The sequence below is a fragment of the Amblyraja radiata genome, chromosome 2 (genome assembly GCF_010909765.2).
Source record: "Amblyraja radiata isolate CabotCenter1 chromosome 2, sAmbRad1.1.pri, whole genome shotgun sequence".
In the NCBI taxonomy this organism is placed as follows: domain Eukaryota; kingdom Metazoa; phylum Chordata; class Chondrichthyes; order Rajiformes; family Rajidae; genus Amblyraja; species Amblyraja radiata.
In genome coordinates, this window is record NC_045957.1 from 69126766 (window position 1) to 69140152 (window position 13387).

Below are 13387 nucleotides of genomic sequence, written 5' to 3' on the forward strand. Positions count from 1 at the left end.
AATAAGTTTAACCAGAACAGAGACAATAAATGAAAAATATCAGAAAAACAAAGTCGCTTGCCAATGATAATCCAATCCCTTTGTTGATTAATGATAATTATTTAAGCATAATTCAAAACTTCAGTGCAAATTTATCTTCGGGTTGACATTTTTTTAAAGAGCTTTTTTAGATACATTCTCCACAAACTCGTTTTAATGATCAGGCTGCTGACGGCCCTGACAGTTATGAGAAACATTATTGACAGGATTGGACCGAAGGTAAACGCCGGCGCTGTTTGAATCGTGGATTAATAGCTTGACTATATTGTATTGATCTGCCTTGTCTAAATGTCGTTGTTTCTGTCATGAATACCAAGAAAGGAGCCATTGCCGCAATTCTGTTTAACAAGTACGAGACGCGCTGGTGTTTGGGCTCATGGGATTCTGAAAGGGGGGACCGATGAATCTCACAAAGTTTACTCATCCTGTTTTGCTACCGGGATCAAGGAAAATATAACCGTTCTGATGCCCCTGCGACTCCTCTGATGAACCGGCTATGTCAAGAACACTTCGGTTAAATCCAGAAGGTGGAAATATTTTGAGATGGGTGAATTTTATTAAAAGGGCAAGCGTGCCTCAAATTCGGATCACAGGAGTTCCTCCAAGGGGAATACTTTAAGGAGAGTGAGCCAAGGAGTTGTGCTGCTCCAGTACGTCACGGTTTCACTGAAGTGTTTGTGGGACTCAGGCACTGGAAACATTTCCCCAATTGTAGAACTGTGGGGAATGGCTGCAACAGCTCTTCCTCTCTCTTGCTGCAGGCACCATCGATAAGGTCGCCTGGGCCGCAACGCCACCTCAACTTTACCTCCTGTTGGCACCAGACTACCAATGGAAATGTACCATCGCTAAAGCCCGAGCAAGAACAGGTAATCATAAAAGCACAACAGGCATCCATTTGGTTTGTGGTTGCGTTCGCTGATGCTTTTGTAACTAAGTTTTTTTGCCATTAAAAATTCTTAAACTTTTGAAAATGCCGTGTAAAGGATAATTTGCAAAATGTTGCATATTTCGGGAAGGCTGTAGCATGGATTGTCAATGACATTAATGAAAAATTAGGCAGTAGAATAAAATTAATGAAAGTGGGAAGGACTGGTTTGACATTTATCCCTTATTTTTCAAGTGTCCCTTGTGTAGCTGTGTTCTGGGCTATTTTTTGTCAGTTTAAAATATTCGTCCTTCGGCGCACATTAAGTCAGTGTTTCGGGTGGATTACTTGTTTAAAGAAAAATGCAGTTGCGAATAACAAAAGTTTAAATTTTGGTTGCAGGTGGGATAACAACTTTACAGTGAGAAGAGTCCGCTCCCTGCGTGGTCGAGTAAGTAATGCTCAGCTCGGCGAGAGATTAATTAAAACCAAGGTTACATAATGTTTGCTGAGAGCTGGTTATTTGTCAAAGTGCGCATGGAAAGGTGCGTGGATCATTACAAAACCTGCGTTCAAGAGGTACAAGTTTGTGTATCTGAATGTCCCGATAATGTGAAGCGCTTGGTTTTAACAGCATGGGTGCAGCCAGTGTTGTTTGCTAGTGTGTTTTGTTGCTTAGTTTCATTTTCTTATTCCTTTGGAATGGGATTGTGCAATAGGGGAAGAAGGGAGAGCAAGGTATCCCAGAGCAGAGGAATACTGAGTGGCTGAAAACGGACACTGACGGTTCGCTTTGGCGTTCAGCTCTGTGATACAGCCCTAAATGAATAACATGTACACCTCACTTTACTTGTCAGCAAATGTCATATTTGCTTTAAATCTTTAACATGAACAATGCCGACTCATTTTCACTGGGCTCTTGGCACTGTTTTTTTAGTGTAAAGACCAATACGCTGATGTAACTAAATATTTAATAGACCATTAAGAACACAATAGCCTTCGGAGAGACAGCGCAAGGAGATTCAGAAAGTTCACGGAAAGTATTTCCTCTTTAAGTTGGCTGGACGTTAATATGTCAGGGCCCCAGTGAAAGGTAACTAAACTCTTGCTTATACTTTCAATACATCGATATTTAGTTTGATACCTGAATCTAACATTATGTATACTTGCACATAAAGCGATGAAAAATTAAATCTGCCTGTGCTCTTTAACAAAAAAGAAGTCCCCCTTCAGTGTTTAGTCTCCTGTTACAATCATGTTAAGGATGTGACAAGTGGGAGGGGATAGAAGTAAATTTCAGTGTTGTTGAAAGCAGTAAAAATCGTGAATTTTAAAGTAGCCAAAATGTTATAAGACGACTAAAAGTTATTAAAGCTGCTAATTCATTAAATGGATCCGTTGATGCATATTCGGTGCCGTGAAATATTACCCAACCATATCGCAGAGTCACCAGTTTATAAACATTGTGTTTTTGTATTTCAGTTCTTCCCCTTTTGTGTAGGGAGGTGTCACTAAATCTCACCAACCCACTAATACAGTTTGATATGAAACCACTTGACACGGGTGACCTGCGCTCTGAAACGCGTGTGTGTTCCATTACCAGGATCTCGTCTGCTCATTCGTGCATTGCTAATAGATATTTAATAGGTTTGTGTAAAGTTTAGTTGCCGTTTGCGTTTTGGAATCTTCTCCAAAACCACCACATTTAAAAAGGCATGGGGAGTCTGTTTTATAGTCTTATCGCCTTTTGATATCTCCAAGTATTGTGTTCGAGGTGGAAAATCTTGCTGTCTCGCCATTCTCTGTCGAATTCGGAGCCTTATTGGTCGTCATTTGTTTAACTTCGCGGAAATCATTCCCGTCGCTGTTTTTAGAGTATTTGATTTTACCTTTCAAATAATAGACAATCTGCGCTGTATTCCGCTGTAATATTGCCCCACGTACAGTACTGGCTGCAACAAAACGTTAGAAAATCTTCGGTCTTACCATAACCGAGTCACCAACTTCACCCTCTCCCCCGAAAGTGCCTAAAATTAAAGGAGCCGCTCGCCAGCTTTGGTGTCGTGTCTCACTCTAGGATGAACAGTAAAGGCTCATCCTAGGTCCTAGATGCTGAGAGAATGGAGCAGCTGGGCTTGTACACTCTGGAGTTTAGAAGGATGAGAGGGCATCTCATTGAAACATATAAGATTGTTAAGGGCTTGGACACACTAGAGGCAGGAAACATGTTCCCGATGTTGGGGGAGTCCAGAACCAGGGGCTACAGTTTAAGAATACGGAGTAAGCCATTTAGAACAGAGACGAGGAAACACTTTGTCTCACAGAGAGTGGTGAGTCTGTGGAATTATCTGCCTTAGTGGAGGCAGGTTCTCTGGATGCTTTCCAGAGAGCTAGATGCGGCTTAAAAATAGCGGAGTCAGGGGATATGGGGAGAAGGCAGGAACGGGGTACTGATTGGGGATGATCAGCCATGATCACATTGAATGGCGGTGCTGGCTCGAAGGGCCAAATGGTCTACTCCTGCGCCTATTGTCTATTGTCTATTTTCTATCCCGCCCGAGTAGGATCACCCATCTCCAGTTCCGCCTCGATATCTGCTGGTGAGATGTTAGTCCATTCCTTTGTTAGCACTAAGTTTCACAATTGCAGTTCACCCCTCTCCAGTTGCGGGTATCCTACCTTTCATTAAATGGAGGTCGGCCAAACTCAGCTGCCTAATTCCTCATTGCTAACTTCCTGTTTAACCATTATCCCTGTGCTTTCTGGCCTGTATTGGTCCAAGTTTGAACAAGGCCTGGATTTTAAAATGATGGCTTATGTATTCTCCGTGAATTTGCACCCCATCAATAAAATTTCCTCAAACCTGCAATAAATTCGTGCTCCTCCAATTCTGGCCTTTTGATCATGCCTTAATGGGATCGTCCCACCATTATATGTAACACCTTCCAAGCTTTGGTATTCATTCCCTAAACTTATCCGCCTTCGCAACGCCAATTTCCTTCATTGAGACCACTGAAAACTGAATTGTTGAAGTTTTTGGCTTGTCAGCGCTACTAACCTTCTCAAACAGCTTGGAGTCTAATTTTATTCTGGTGAAGCGCATGGAATGTATTGCAAAATTGGTCACAAAACCGATAGTAATAAAGCTTCAGAATATATATATGAATATATAAAAACACCTTATTATTGGTCAGTAATATTGATCTGGACTTTAATAGCGAAATCCATTAAAGATCTAAGGAGTATTTATGTTCCCACGCTTACCTCAGTTGATACTAATCGTTGGCAGATAGATAATATCACTGCAAATATATCACTGGAAAGGTGTAACTTTGTTAGAGTTACCGATTTCTGTGAACATTATAAACCCTTGTGTACCTGTAGAAATGCAACTTGGTGATCGGGATGTAAAGTACTATACATAGGCTGCATTTACTGTTCCAAACTGAATTTCATTTAAAAATAAACTTTTCATCCACAGACTTGCTATTCCTTTAATTGGGCTGCTTTAAGAAACTGTCATTTGCTGGTTAATTTGCCAAAAAGAGAGCGTTACTTCGAAACTTTTTAATCACCTTCCCAGTTTCTTATAGAGTACATAATCTAATTGGAAGATTGGATTGATGGTGCAACTACTCGGCCGCGCGATCCTTCATACCGTACAGCGCCACGGTCACTATTCTGCCTGGATATTTTAACTGCTGGTAATTTTCATTGTTTTTTTTTTAACAATAAGATAAATGTGTCAGAATACCACTTTACACGGAGTAACTCAATTTGAGAACACGTACTTTCATCTGCAAATAGAAGCAATTATGCAGAAGATATTATATTATGTAGACTATGGTCTCTGGATAGTCATCAATCACCCACTATCGAGCTGTCAAAGCAGGCAGATTCGTTTCTTGGAGGCAGTCTTCCAGCTGGGGAGAATACTAGAACATCATCATTAATTAGAGTGTGACCCCGCGGCTATTCACATGTCTGAACTCATGAACATTCGAGCAAGTCTACACACCATGGGTTTGTACAGAAATCCACCACCGCACCACCAAGGCAAGGCACGGTTTAAGGTGGAGGACACCTTCATCGCATTCCCCTCCAGTAGCAAGACAGAATTTCGCACATCCATCTGTGATTCTAGATGTGTTCGGATAGATAAAATCGCTCAAGCGAGATTAGAAAATAGATTTACGATGAAGCCGAAATTAAAAGCATAGCTCGGCAGTAGTCTCTGTGTATTGACAAAAGCGGAATAGTTTCCTGTATTTACTCGGCGACAGTCTCAAGTCCCCGTGACTTACACTCACACACCGGGAGGGAACTTTTGGTTTAATTCACATAAAGCAAAGGTGGGGGAGGGGAGGGGGTGTTTGATGTTTCATAAATCACTGGTATGGCAGTGTTTTGTAAAATGGTATAAATATGCCTGGTTATTCACTGTTTCCCATAAATCTTGTGCTTTCAAGGCGTTCATTTCTAGCAGCGAATGAGACAGGTTCTACCTATTGTAATGTAATGTTTCGATACTTGTTTAGAACCCAATGCTTTACATATAAACGCATATGTGCTACGTAATATATCAAGAATTGATCCCTTAGCCTCCAGGATATCAGTCCAACTGATTAGCTACTGGGTTGTTAGCACAGTGGCGAAAGCTTACGGACTGAAACATTGTGAAGCTCACTGTTGCTTTGCCTGCCCATTTTCATATCCTCTATAACTGCATTGTAATAGGGTGAACCAGAAGCGATCAGTAATACATTTCGAATTACGTTTGCCTCTTTGCCTAGGGATCAAGAACAATTATTAATCCAATAACATAGGTCCGCGGACTGGGTAGTTGTTTGCACGCGATTATAACCATGGGTAAAATTGCACAAAAATATAATATTTTGCTCAATTCACCTATTATAAGTATCAGCATCCACCCATATGTTAAACTCAGTGCTGCTCTGAAGCTCTTATATTTGAAGCATTTGAGTTCATTTTCCCACCGTGGAATTAGGCAGCTTTTTTTTAAGATGGCTTTATCTGACGTCTTGCCGACTGATATTAACTAAGTTCAGTCTTAGATCACTTTGTATCAGTCTTTGTATCTTTGAGGGGCTATTTCGCTCTGCAGAATGATTCACTTTTCGAAATATGCGTAACATTCAGTCGCCTTGAAGGGCAAGGTACATAAATTAGTACTAAGAAAATAAAGTTTTAAGCCTTATGTAAATAAATTGAAGTGCCGTCTTGTTTCGTCCTATCAAGCATCTAGGAGCCTCTGCGCTTGCCAATCAATTGGTACAGTGGAACGGAGCAAGGCAGCAATAGCGTGGAGATCAGGCGTCTCTCTCTCTCTCTCTCTCTCTCTCTCTCTCTCTCTCTCTCTCTCTCTCTCTATCTCTATCTCTATCTCTCCCTCTCTCTCTCTCTCTCGCTCTCTCTTTCTCTCTCTCTCCCTCTCTCTTTCTCTCCCTCTCTCACTCTCTCTCTCCCTCTCCCTCTCCCCCCCTCCCCCCTCCCCCTCTCTCTCTATCTGTCTATCTCTCCCTCTCTCTTCTGAATGTTGGGAGACCTGGACAATGTCGTACCCACAGTTCGGATATCCCTACACATCTGCGCCTCAGGTATGTCATATCGATCCTTCAATTGCTCTAATCGCAGCCAAGGGGCCAATTGATTGCTGGCGATCGTTGCGGCTTTTCAGCACCGCCTCGCTTACAGCGTGATCTTTAACTCACTTCAATAGGGATAAATATAGCATGCCTTAACTTTACTATATGTAGCAATAAATGCATGCTTGATTGCAAGGAGCTAAGTTGCTTTGTAAAAAAAACGCGCTTACTGCGATAACATTAAACAGAATATCCGCATGGCAAGAATACCAAGGAGTGTTCGGTAGCAAGCAGATATTCAGTAGCAATCATCCAATTTATATACTTTATTATTATTTGCCTTTCTTTAAACAACATATAGTTTCTGATGACCACCAATCCCCTGACTACGTGCTGTGAGTCAAGTGGCAGAACGCTGACGGATTCGGGGGCAGCCGCTTCTGCACAAACTCCTGTCTATTGTCCCGTGTACGAGAGTAGGCTGTTGGCCACCGCCAGGCATGAGCTGAACTCTGCGGCTGCACTCGGAATGTATGGGAGCCCGTATGCCACGAGCCAGGGATATGGCAACTATGTCACCTATGGGGCAGATCCTTCTGCTTTCTATTCACTGGTAAGTCATCCTCTGATCACTACTTTCACATCGATGATTAGGTTGAGCAGATAAGTTACCCTTGTTACCACGCTGGGAGGTTTAGTATCAGATCGGCCGTAGATTTAGGTTGTCAATTAAGTCTTTCATTTCAGCGAGGGTGTGTTCCACCAAGATCCGCAAATTTAATTTAGCAGCCCTTTATGAAAACACGGTACATTGATATAATCCAAGTTACTCGACCCAGTCAAATTGAAAATCCATGCGAGTCAACTTGCACTACATATTGTCGGACAACATTCCACTCTGACACGCAACATATTATATTTACCTCGACCAAAGAGGTAAAAATGTTGCAGATTATCCCCTTATATTGTCATTGCCCCCAAAATGAATGTTAGTATGAAATTGAATATCTGTGAACGTTAATTTTGATCTTCTCAACTGAAAGGCCCATTACTCACTAAGAATTGTACGAGCATTTAAAATATACATTTATAGTGAGTACATACACTGCTGAATTAAAACACGGATTGCAACTTGGAAGCCTTCGTGTTTAATGCATTTTGTTTAATTATTTTGGCAAAGAGCATCTGCGAACTTACAAATCTATCTATTGACTAAAATAATAGTTGGATTATGTTGTGAACTCAGATACAGATAGCTCATTTATAAATGGACTCGCATTATGTGCCAGTTCTCCCAATGGCAGAGTGTCTCTGTAACATTCAGCAATTTAACAGAAAGCTTAAAGTTTCACAGAAAGTGAAACCGTAAAACAATAGTGCAGTATGAAAACCTGGGCAAATCTTTAGTTTTTCCCACTATTTGGGGCGTTTTGCTAACGTTGAAGTTTAACAAAATAAACACCCAACGCATCTGTGCTTAAATCCCAAATGACCATCTTGTAGTCTTCTACTGTATGCAGTTATTCATGTTAAATGTTATGTAACGCTACTTTTCGATGATCAAGAAGATCAGCATACACGTTTCAATTAAATAACCGTGCCGGTAATGAAGTCAAGATGTGCGAACATGTCTCTTACAGAGTCCATTTGACACCAAGGATGCAGCTGGATCTGCGCATGCGGGGATCGCCCAGGCAGCTGCCTATTACCCATATGATCCTAGCTTGGGACAATATCAATACGACAGGTGCGCAAATACATTGGCTCTTGGCTCTTTGGTCCCGTCGAAATGTTTACACTCATTGTAACAATAATGTAAAACTCGCTGCTAAAAACATACCAATTAGTCCTTTCGGTAAATGTACTATATATGGGGAGATAGATAGAAAACTTCAAACCATTTCAACTATGTAACATTAGCATAGAATTGTTTCTTGTTTTTTCAGTGAAATTAGAAAGGGTCAAAGCACAAAATCAAACCGCATGAAACTCTACCTGTTATTTTTTGTAATTACTTGTGTCTGGTCTTTATTGACTTGATGATAAAAGGCTGAATTACACGCGAACGCACGTTTATGGTGGCCCATGTCCCTAATATAAAAGCGCCTACTTTGTGCAAATCTATGTCATTCTTGGTTTCAAGATTGTCTAAAGTCACGCTGCCTGCGATTGTCTTTTAAAGTTGAATTGCCTGAGATATTACAATTGACTCGAATGTCTTATTTCAACACATTTTTACTGTCCTTGTTTAACAGGGAGGGTTATGAGTGTACAGTAAACTATCTGGGAAAATGTATAGCCGTATAGTATAGTATAGTAAATGTATAGTAAATGAGTAGAATGAACGGGAGCTTTATACAGTTTAAGAGAAACGTAAGCCTCTGGAAATCTAACTAAAAGATAAGAGGGGGTAACTACGGCCACCTTTACTTCCCAATTCACTCTTGACATTTTGCTCTGGACCACCTGCTTGCTCAGCTTTTTCTCAGCATATTTTCTCCTTCCATTCAATTTAGCTATCGCCCTTTCAATCGTATATTTTATCTCATGGGGATCAATATTATATTTCAAATGCCTGTACACCCCTGCAGTCATCAGACATAAATGAATTGTACTGGTGATCTCAAACTAAATGTACAGTACACAAGACATTTGCAAGTAGCACGCAAATGCTATTTACTTTTTCATGCTTTATGTGACTATAGCAAGTGAAATGAACAATTTAAAAAACACTAAATGAAGGATAGAAAGAACACGATGGCAGCGATAACACTCACAGCAAAGAAGGGACAGTGAAGCAAAATGTCTTGTTTAACAGAAAATATACTTTGTTAGACCACGGTTTCGCGTGTTTTAGTATCTTGACCATTCTTTTGGTCAATTCATCATTGATTAACCGAGCAGATGCCAAGTTTATGATGTGCCATAATCTGATGCAAAAGCACCATGTAAGGACTTCGCGGTTCCAGAATCCTTGCCAGGAATGAATAATTGAATATGTTTTGCGCGTTGACGTTTTTCCTTCTAATTTGAAATTATTTTGCACAAACCTAGGTACGGAGCGGTAGATCCAGGGGCCAGGCGGAAAAATGCAACCCGAGAAACCACCAGCACGCTGAAAGCTTGGTTGCAGGAGCACAGAAAGAACCCTTACCCCACCAAAGGGGAGAAGATCATGCTGGCCATCATCACCAAGATGACCCTGACCCAGGTCTCCACCTGGTTCGCCAACGCCAGGAGGAGACTCAAGAAGGAGAATAAAATGACCTGGTCGCCGAGGAATAAATGCACCGATGACAAAAAACCCTATGAAGACGAAGAAGACGAAAGTCCAAGCCGTAAGAGTCCGGAAGATAAACACAATGATGGTTCGCTATCATTATTTACTCTCCGTGTTAACAACCCAGTTGACCTCGCATGGCGCTAGATCCAAGAGTGACTTGCTCTTGTTACACATAGCTAAATGGAGAGTCCGGAATATTGGATGGTGGTGCCTTGGGGGTGGTGGCGGGGGGGGGGGGGGGGGGGAGGGGAGCAAAGCGCCATTTAAGAGGATACATAAATATAAACTACACTAAACAAAAATAGTCACTGCATTTAATTTGTCATGTTTAATAGAGGAATGTAATACGACAAATCGTCATTCAGTAGGCTTTTCTAAACGTTCATTCGCATCATCTTCTCATTCTTTAAACTGTATTTCTGACAGATACCACATGCAAAGAGGACAAAGAGCTGCAGCTGAGTGACCTCGATGACTTTGATGGAATCGAGACGGAAAGTGACGAGTGTGAGCTGAAAGGCCCGTTTCAACAGATGGACAGCGGTCAGATCAAGGTTTCAGAATGCCAGGCTGACCAGTGCAAGAAGGTCGCTTTAAAGATACCCTTGCCAACCCCGGGAGATCGCTATTCGGAAAAGGTCAAGAACTGTCTTAAGCGAGTGATGACGAACTCCGAGCAAGACCTGATGGCAGGAGGACAGAGGGAATGTGAATCTAAGTTTTGCTTCCAGCAACAGCAACAGAGTCAGCAGATGATGGACAGCAAGCCTCGGATATGGTCCCTGGCTCAGACGGCTACTTCGCTGAGCCAAGCTGAGTATCCATCTTGCATGTTGAAACGGCATCAGCAGGCAATCTCATCCTCGCCCCCTTTGACCTCTATGCCAACCAGCCTGGTGGACAGGCAAGATTCCCCAGTCACCACCCTGAGGAATTGGGTGGACGGGGTTTTCCACGACCCTCTATTCAGACACAGCACTTTAAATCAGGCACTTACCAACACCACCGTTTCCTGGGCCGCCACTAAAGGTGCTATATTGGATACAGAGGCAATGGGGCGCTCTTTGGGAACTCCTACAAATACCATTAAAGGACAGATCCCAGGCTTACCCCAACAAGAAAATAGTAAGGACCTCGTAGCGTTTCCTAAAACAGGGAACAAAATGTTTTGTTCGTAACAAACCAAATAATATGGACTCGTGCAGTGGGGGCGCTTTTGATGCACTAAGGAGAGGCAGTCTATCTTCAGACTTTAACAAGACGTTCTATTCACAAACCCAGCCCATCTTTTACTAGACTTTATCACTGTTTAAAACTTTTCACAAAACAACCGAAGTTATTTCAAACGCTCTTTAACTCAATAGTGCTATGTAGTTTATTCAAGTTCGTGTTGGAAAGCACACCTAAACGAAATTATAGACATTATCGGTAAGGTTTACAAATCCCAGAGTTTACAAAAGTGGGTAGCTTAGGTTGGAGTTCGCAGTCTGCTTGAAAGCATGCAAATATAATTTCCCGAAAATCCATCTTTGACAAAAAATATGTATGCTACTATCGAGCTCTGCCAATGGATCACTAGCAACACTTGTTAGAAGTTTACACCGTTGCACAATTCTTTAGCTTTAAGAGATACAAGGATATATGTTAAACATGTCTGCACTGAAATAAATGTGCTCTTTTAGAGGTATCCAACGAGTGGTGTCTGGTTACATTATGGGTGGATAAAATGATTTAAGAATGAGTTAAAACGATACCAATTTTCAATTTGTAAGTTATAAACCATCAGACGGCACTATTATTCTCCTTGAATATTAAGTATTAGATACAATACTAAGTACCTGGTACCTTAACTTACCTTAACTTATACCTGGTATAACAGAATAGCATTTCTTCCAGAAATATTTTCAGTTTCTCCCCTAGGCAGCTAGTTACTAATGTGCGGGAAAAAACACCCGCCCCACCCCTAGAATGTTTCTTCGTCGTGCACTCCATGTACAATGAGACAGTCGATTATCTTTCATCTTAAACAATTAAGTATACCTTCATCGACTCTGCAAAAGTTGGATTAAAGTAAATGTTCAAGTCAGTATTTTTGTCATGGTTCCGATTGCGGGGAAAAGGGGAAGTCCTAGTTTATGCGTTCAAACTTCAGAGATCAAGATACCAGAGAACGTGTTCATTACTCTTAGTGGATCGTGCGTATATGTTCAATTTGGAGATGAACTTTAAAGAGAAAAATGAGTTTAATGCTGAAGATCCGAGATGATGGAAATATGAATGGTATGCAAAAGCATTGCAGACATATTGGGTTATCTCAAAGACATTAAAGAGTGCATTAATTTATCGTACACTTTTAAAACACTTTTAAGCTCTTCTCTACGTTGAAACAAAAGCTATAGAACTTAACTATTCAGGTAAATGTATTCCATTAAATGTAGTTTGCGAACAAATGCTCTGTTTGTTACCTCCATTCCCTGTATTTTGAACCAAGGGAATAACTGCGCAGTTAGTAACTATTCACAGAATATAAGGTTATGTTTTTGCATAAAACACCCAGAAACCAATTTCTATTACTTTTTTTTAAACTTGCGAAATGAATTAACAAATCAAGGTGTCATGATAAATGTCGTTCTTAGTGTTCAGCAATTCTAAATCACCGCCACAATACCTCTGTAAGTTCCAGCAACACAGTATAAAGTGTCTGTAATTTTATAAGCAGATTGAAATTTTAATTAAGGCTGCGACCTTACCGTATGAAAACGCTACACGGCTTTGAAATCACGATTTAAGAAATTGTCTTTTATTCCTTTCCTGAACTTCAAGTATGCGGATTGTAAATATGATACAGCTGGTATAAAACAAGCGGGCATTATGCACATTATCCTTAATAAGGAAATAAATTGAATTTGGCTACTGTATTTTTAATTGTTCATTAAAGTGCAAGAGAGGAATCGTTTGAAACATATTGCTAATCTATTTAGTCTTGTTTGTAAACACTAGTTATTATATAATTCTTTGGCGGAAATTATGCACGAAAGAAGAACATTCAATTTATAATCGCATAGGTGAATACAATATATTTTACGTATATCATGAGGCAGATCTACTACAATAAGATCTACTACAATAAGTGGCTCGACCCACTTGTCAAAGACTCTGACAATAGCCCTGGTTGCCAAAATGTGCAACAGCCAAGATAATTTGAAGTGAAATTTTCATTTTGACACTAACCCCTCAATTTCCAGAGGCTCTGCGCCCTGTGATCGCCAAGGCAGGTTTAGCTTTACGGTGAGCCACGTCTTCTCTGAAAAGGGCAAAATAACTTGAATTAGTTGTAATAGATAAAAGGGCAAAAAAAGAGTCAAGAGTACTTGACAGTAATAGCGAAAGTCTATTCTCCAGGGGGAACTGTACAGCTAGAGGCTGAAGTATGATGAATTTTAATGTAGCCCGGGCCAGCCAGAGCCTTTAACTGAAACCTTAGACAAATAAATAATTTTCAAAAATAATACAACTGACAAAGTCTGGGTAATGTAGCCATTAGATGGCGGAGGTGAAGAGATGCAATTGTGTTGAAATTGGAATAGAAAG

At 40.8% G+C, this 13387-nt stretch overlaps 1 protein-coding gene and 1 long non-coding RNA gene across 3 annotated transcripts; both read left to right on the plus strand.

The window, feature by feature from the left end:
• Positions 1-695: 695 nt before the first annotated feature.
• Positions 696-6328, plus strand: LOC116984382. The gene is made up of 4 exons (XR_004415005.1): positions 696-908; positions 1310-1358; positions 4491-4611; positions 6167-6328. It is a non-coding gene; the product is annotated as an uncharacterized LOC116984382 (long non-coding RNA).
• Positions 6329-6392: 64 nt separating this feature from the next.
• On the plus strand, positions 6393-12761 carry irx4 (iroquois homeobox 4). 2 transcript variants are annotated; one of them, XM_033048261.1, is made up of 5 exons: positions 6393-6525; positions 6875-7126; positions 8154-8260; positions 9568-9881; positions 10223-12761. In XM_033048261.1, the coding sequence occupies exons 1-5, from the start codon at positions 6481-6483 to the stop codon at positions 10972-10974; spliced, it is 1470 nt and encodes a 489-aa protein (XP_032904152.1). In that variant the 5' UTR covers positions 6393-6480; the 3' UTR covers positions 10975-12761. The 2 variants fall into 2 exon arrangements, with proteins under 2 accessions (XP_032904152.1, XP_032904161.1); XM_033048270.1 differs by having other exon boundaries at positions 9568-9851.
• The last annotated feature ends 626 nt before the right edge of the window (positions 12762-13387 follow it).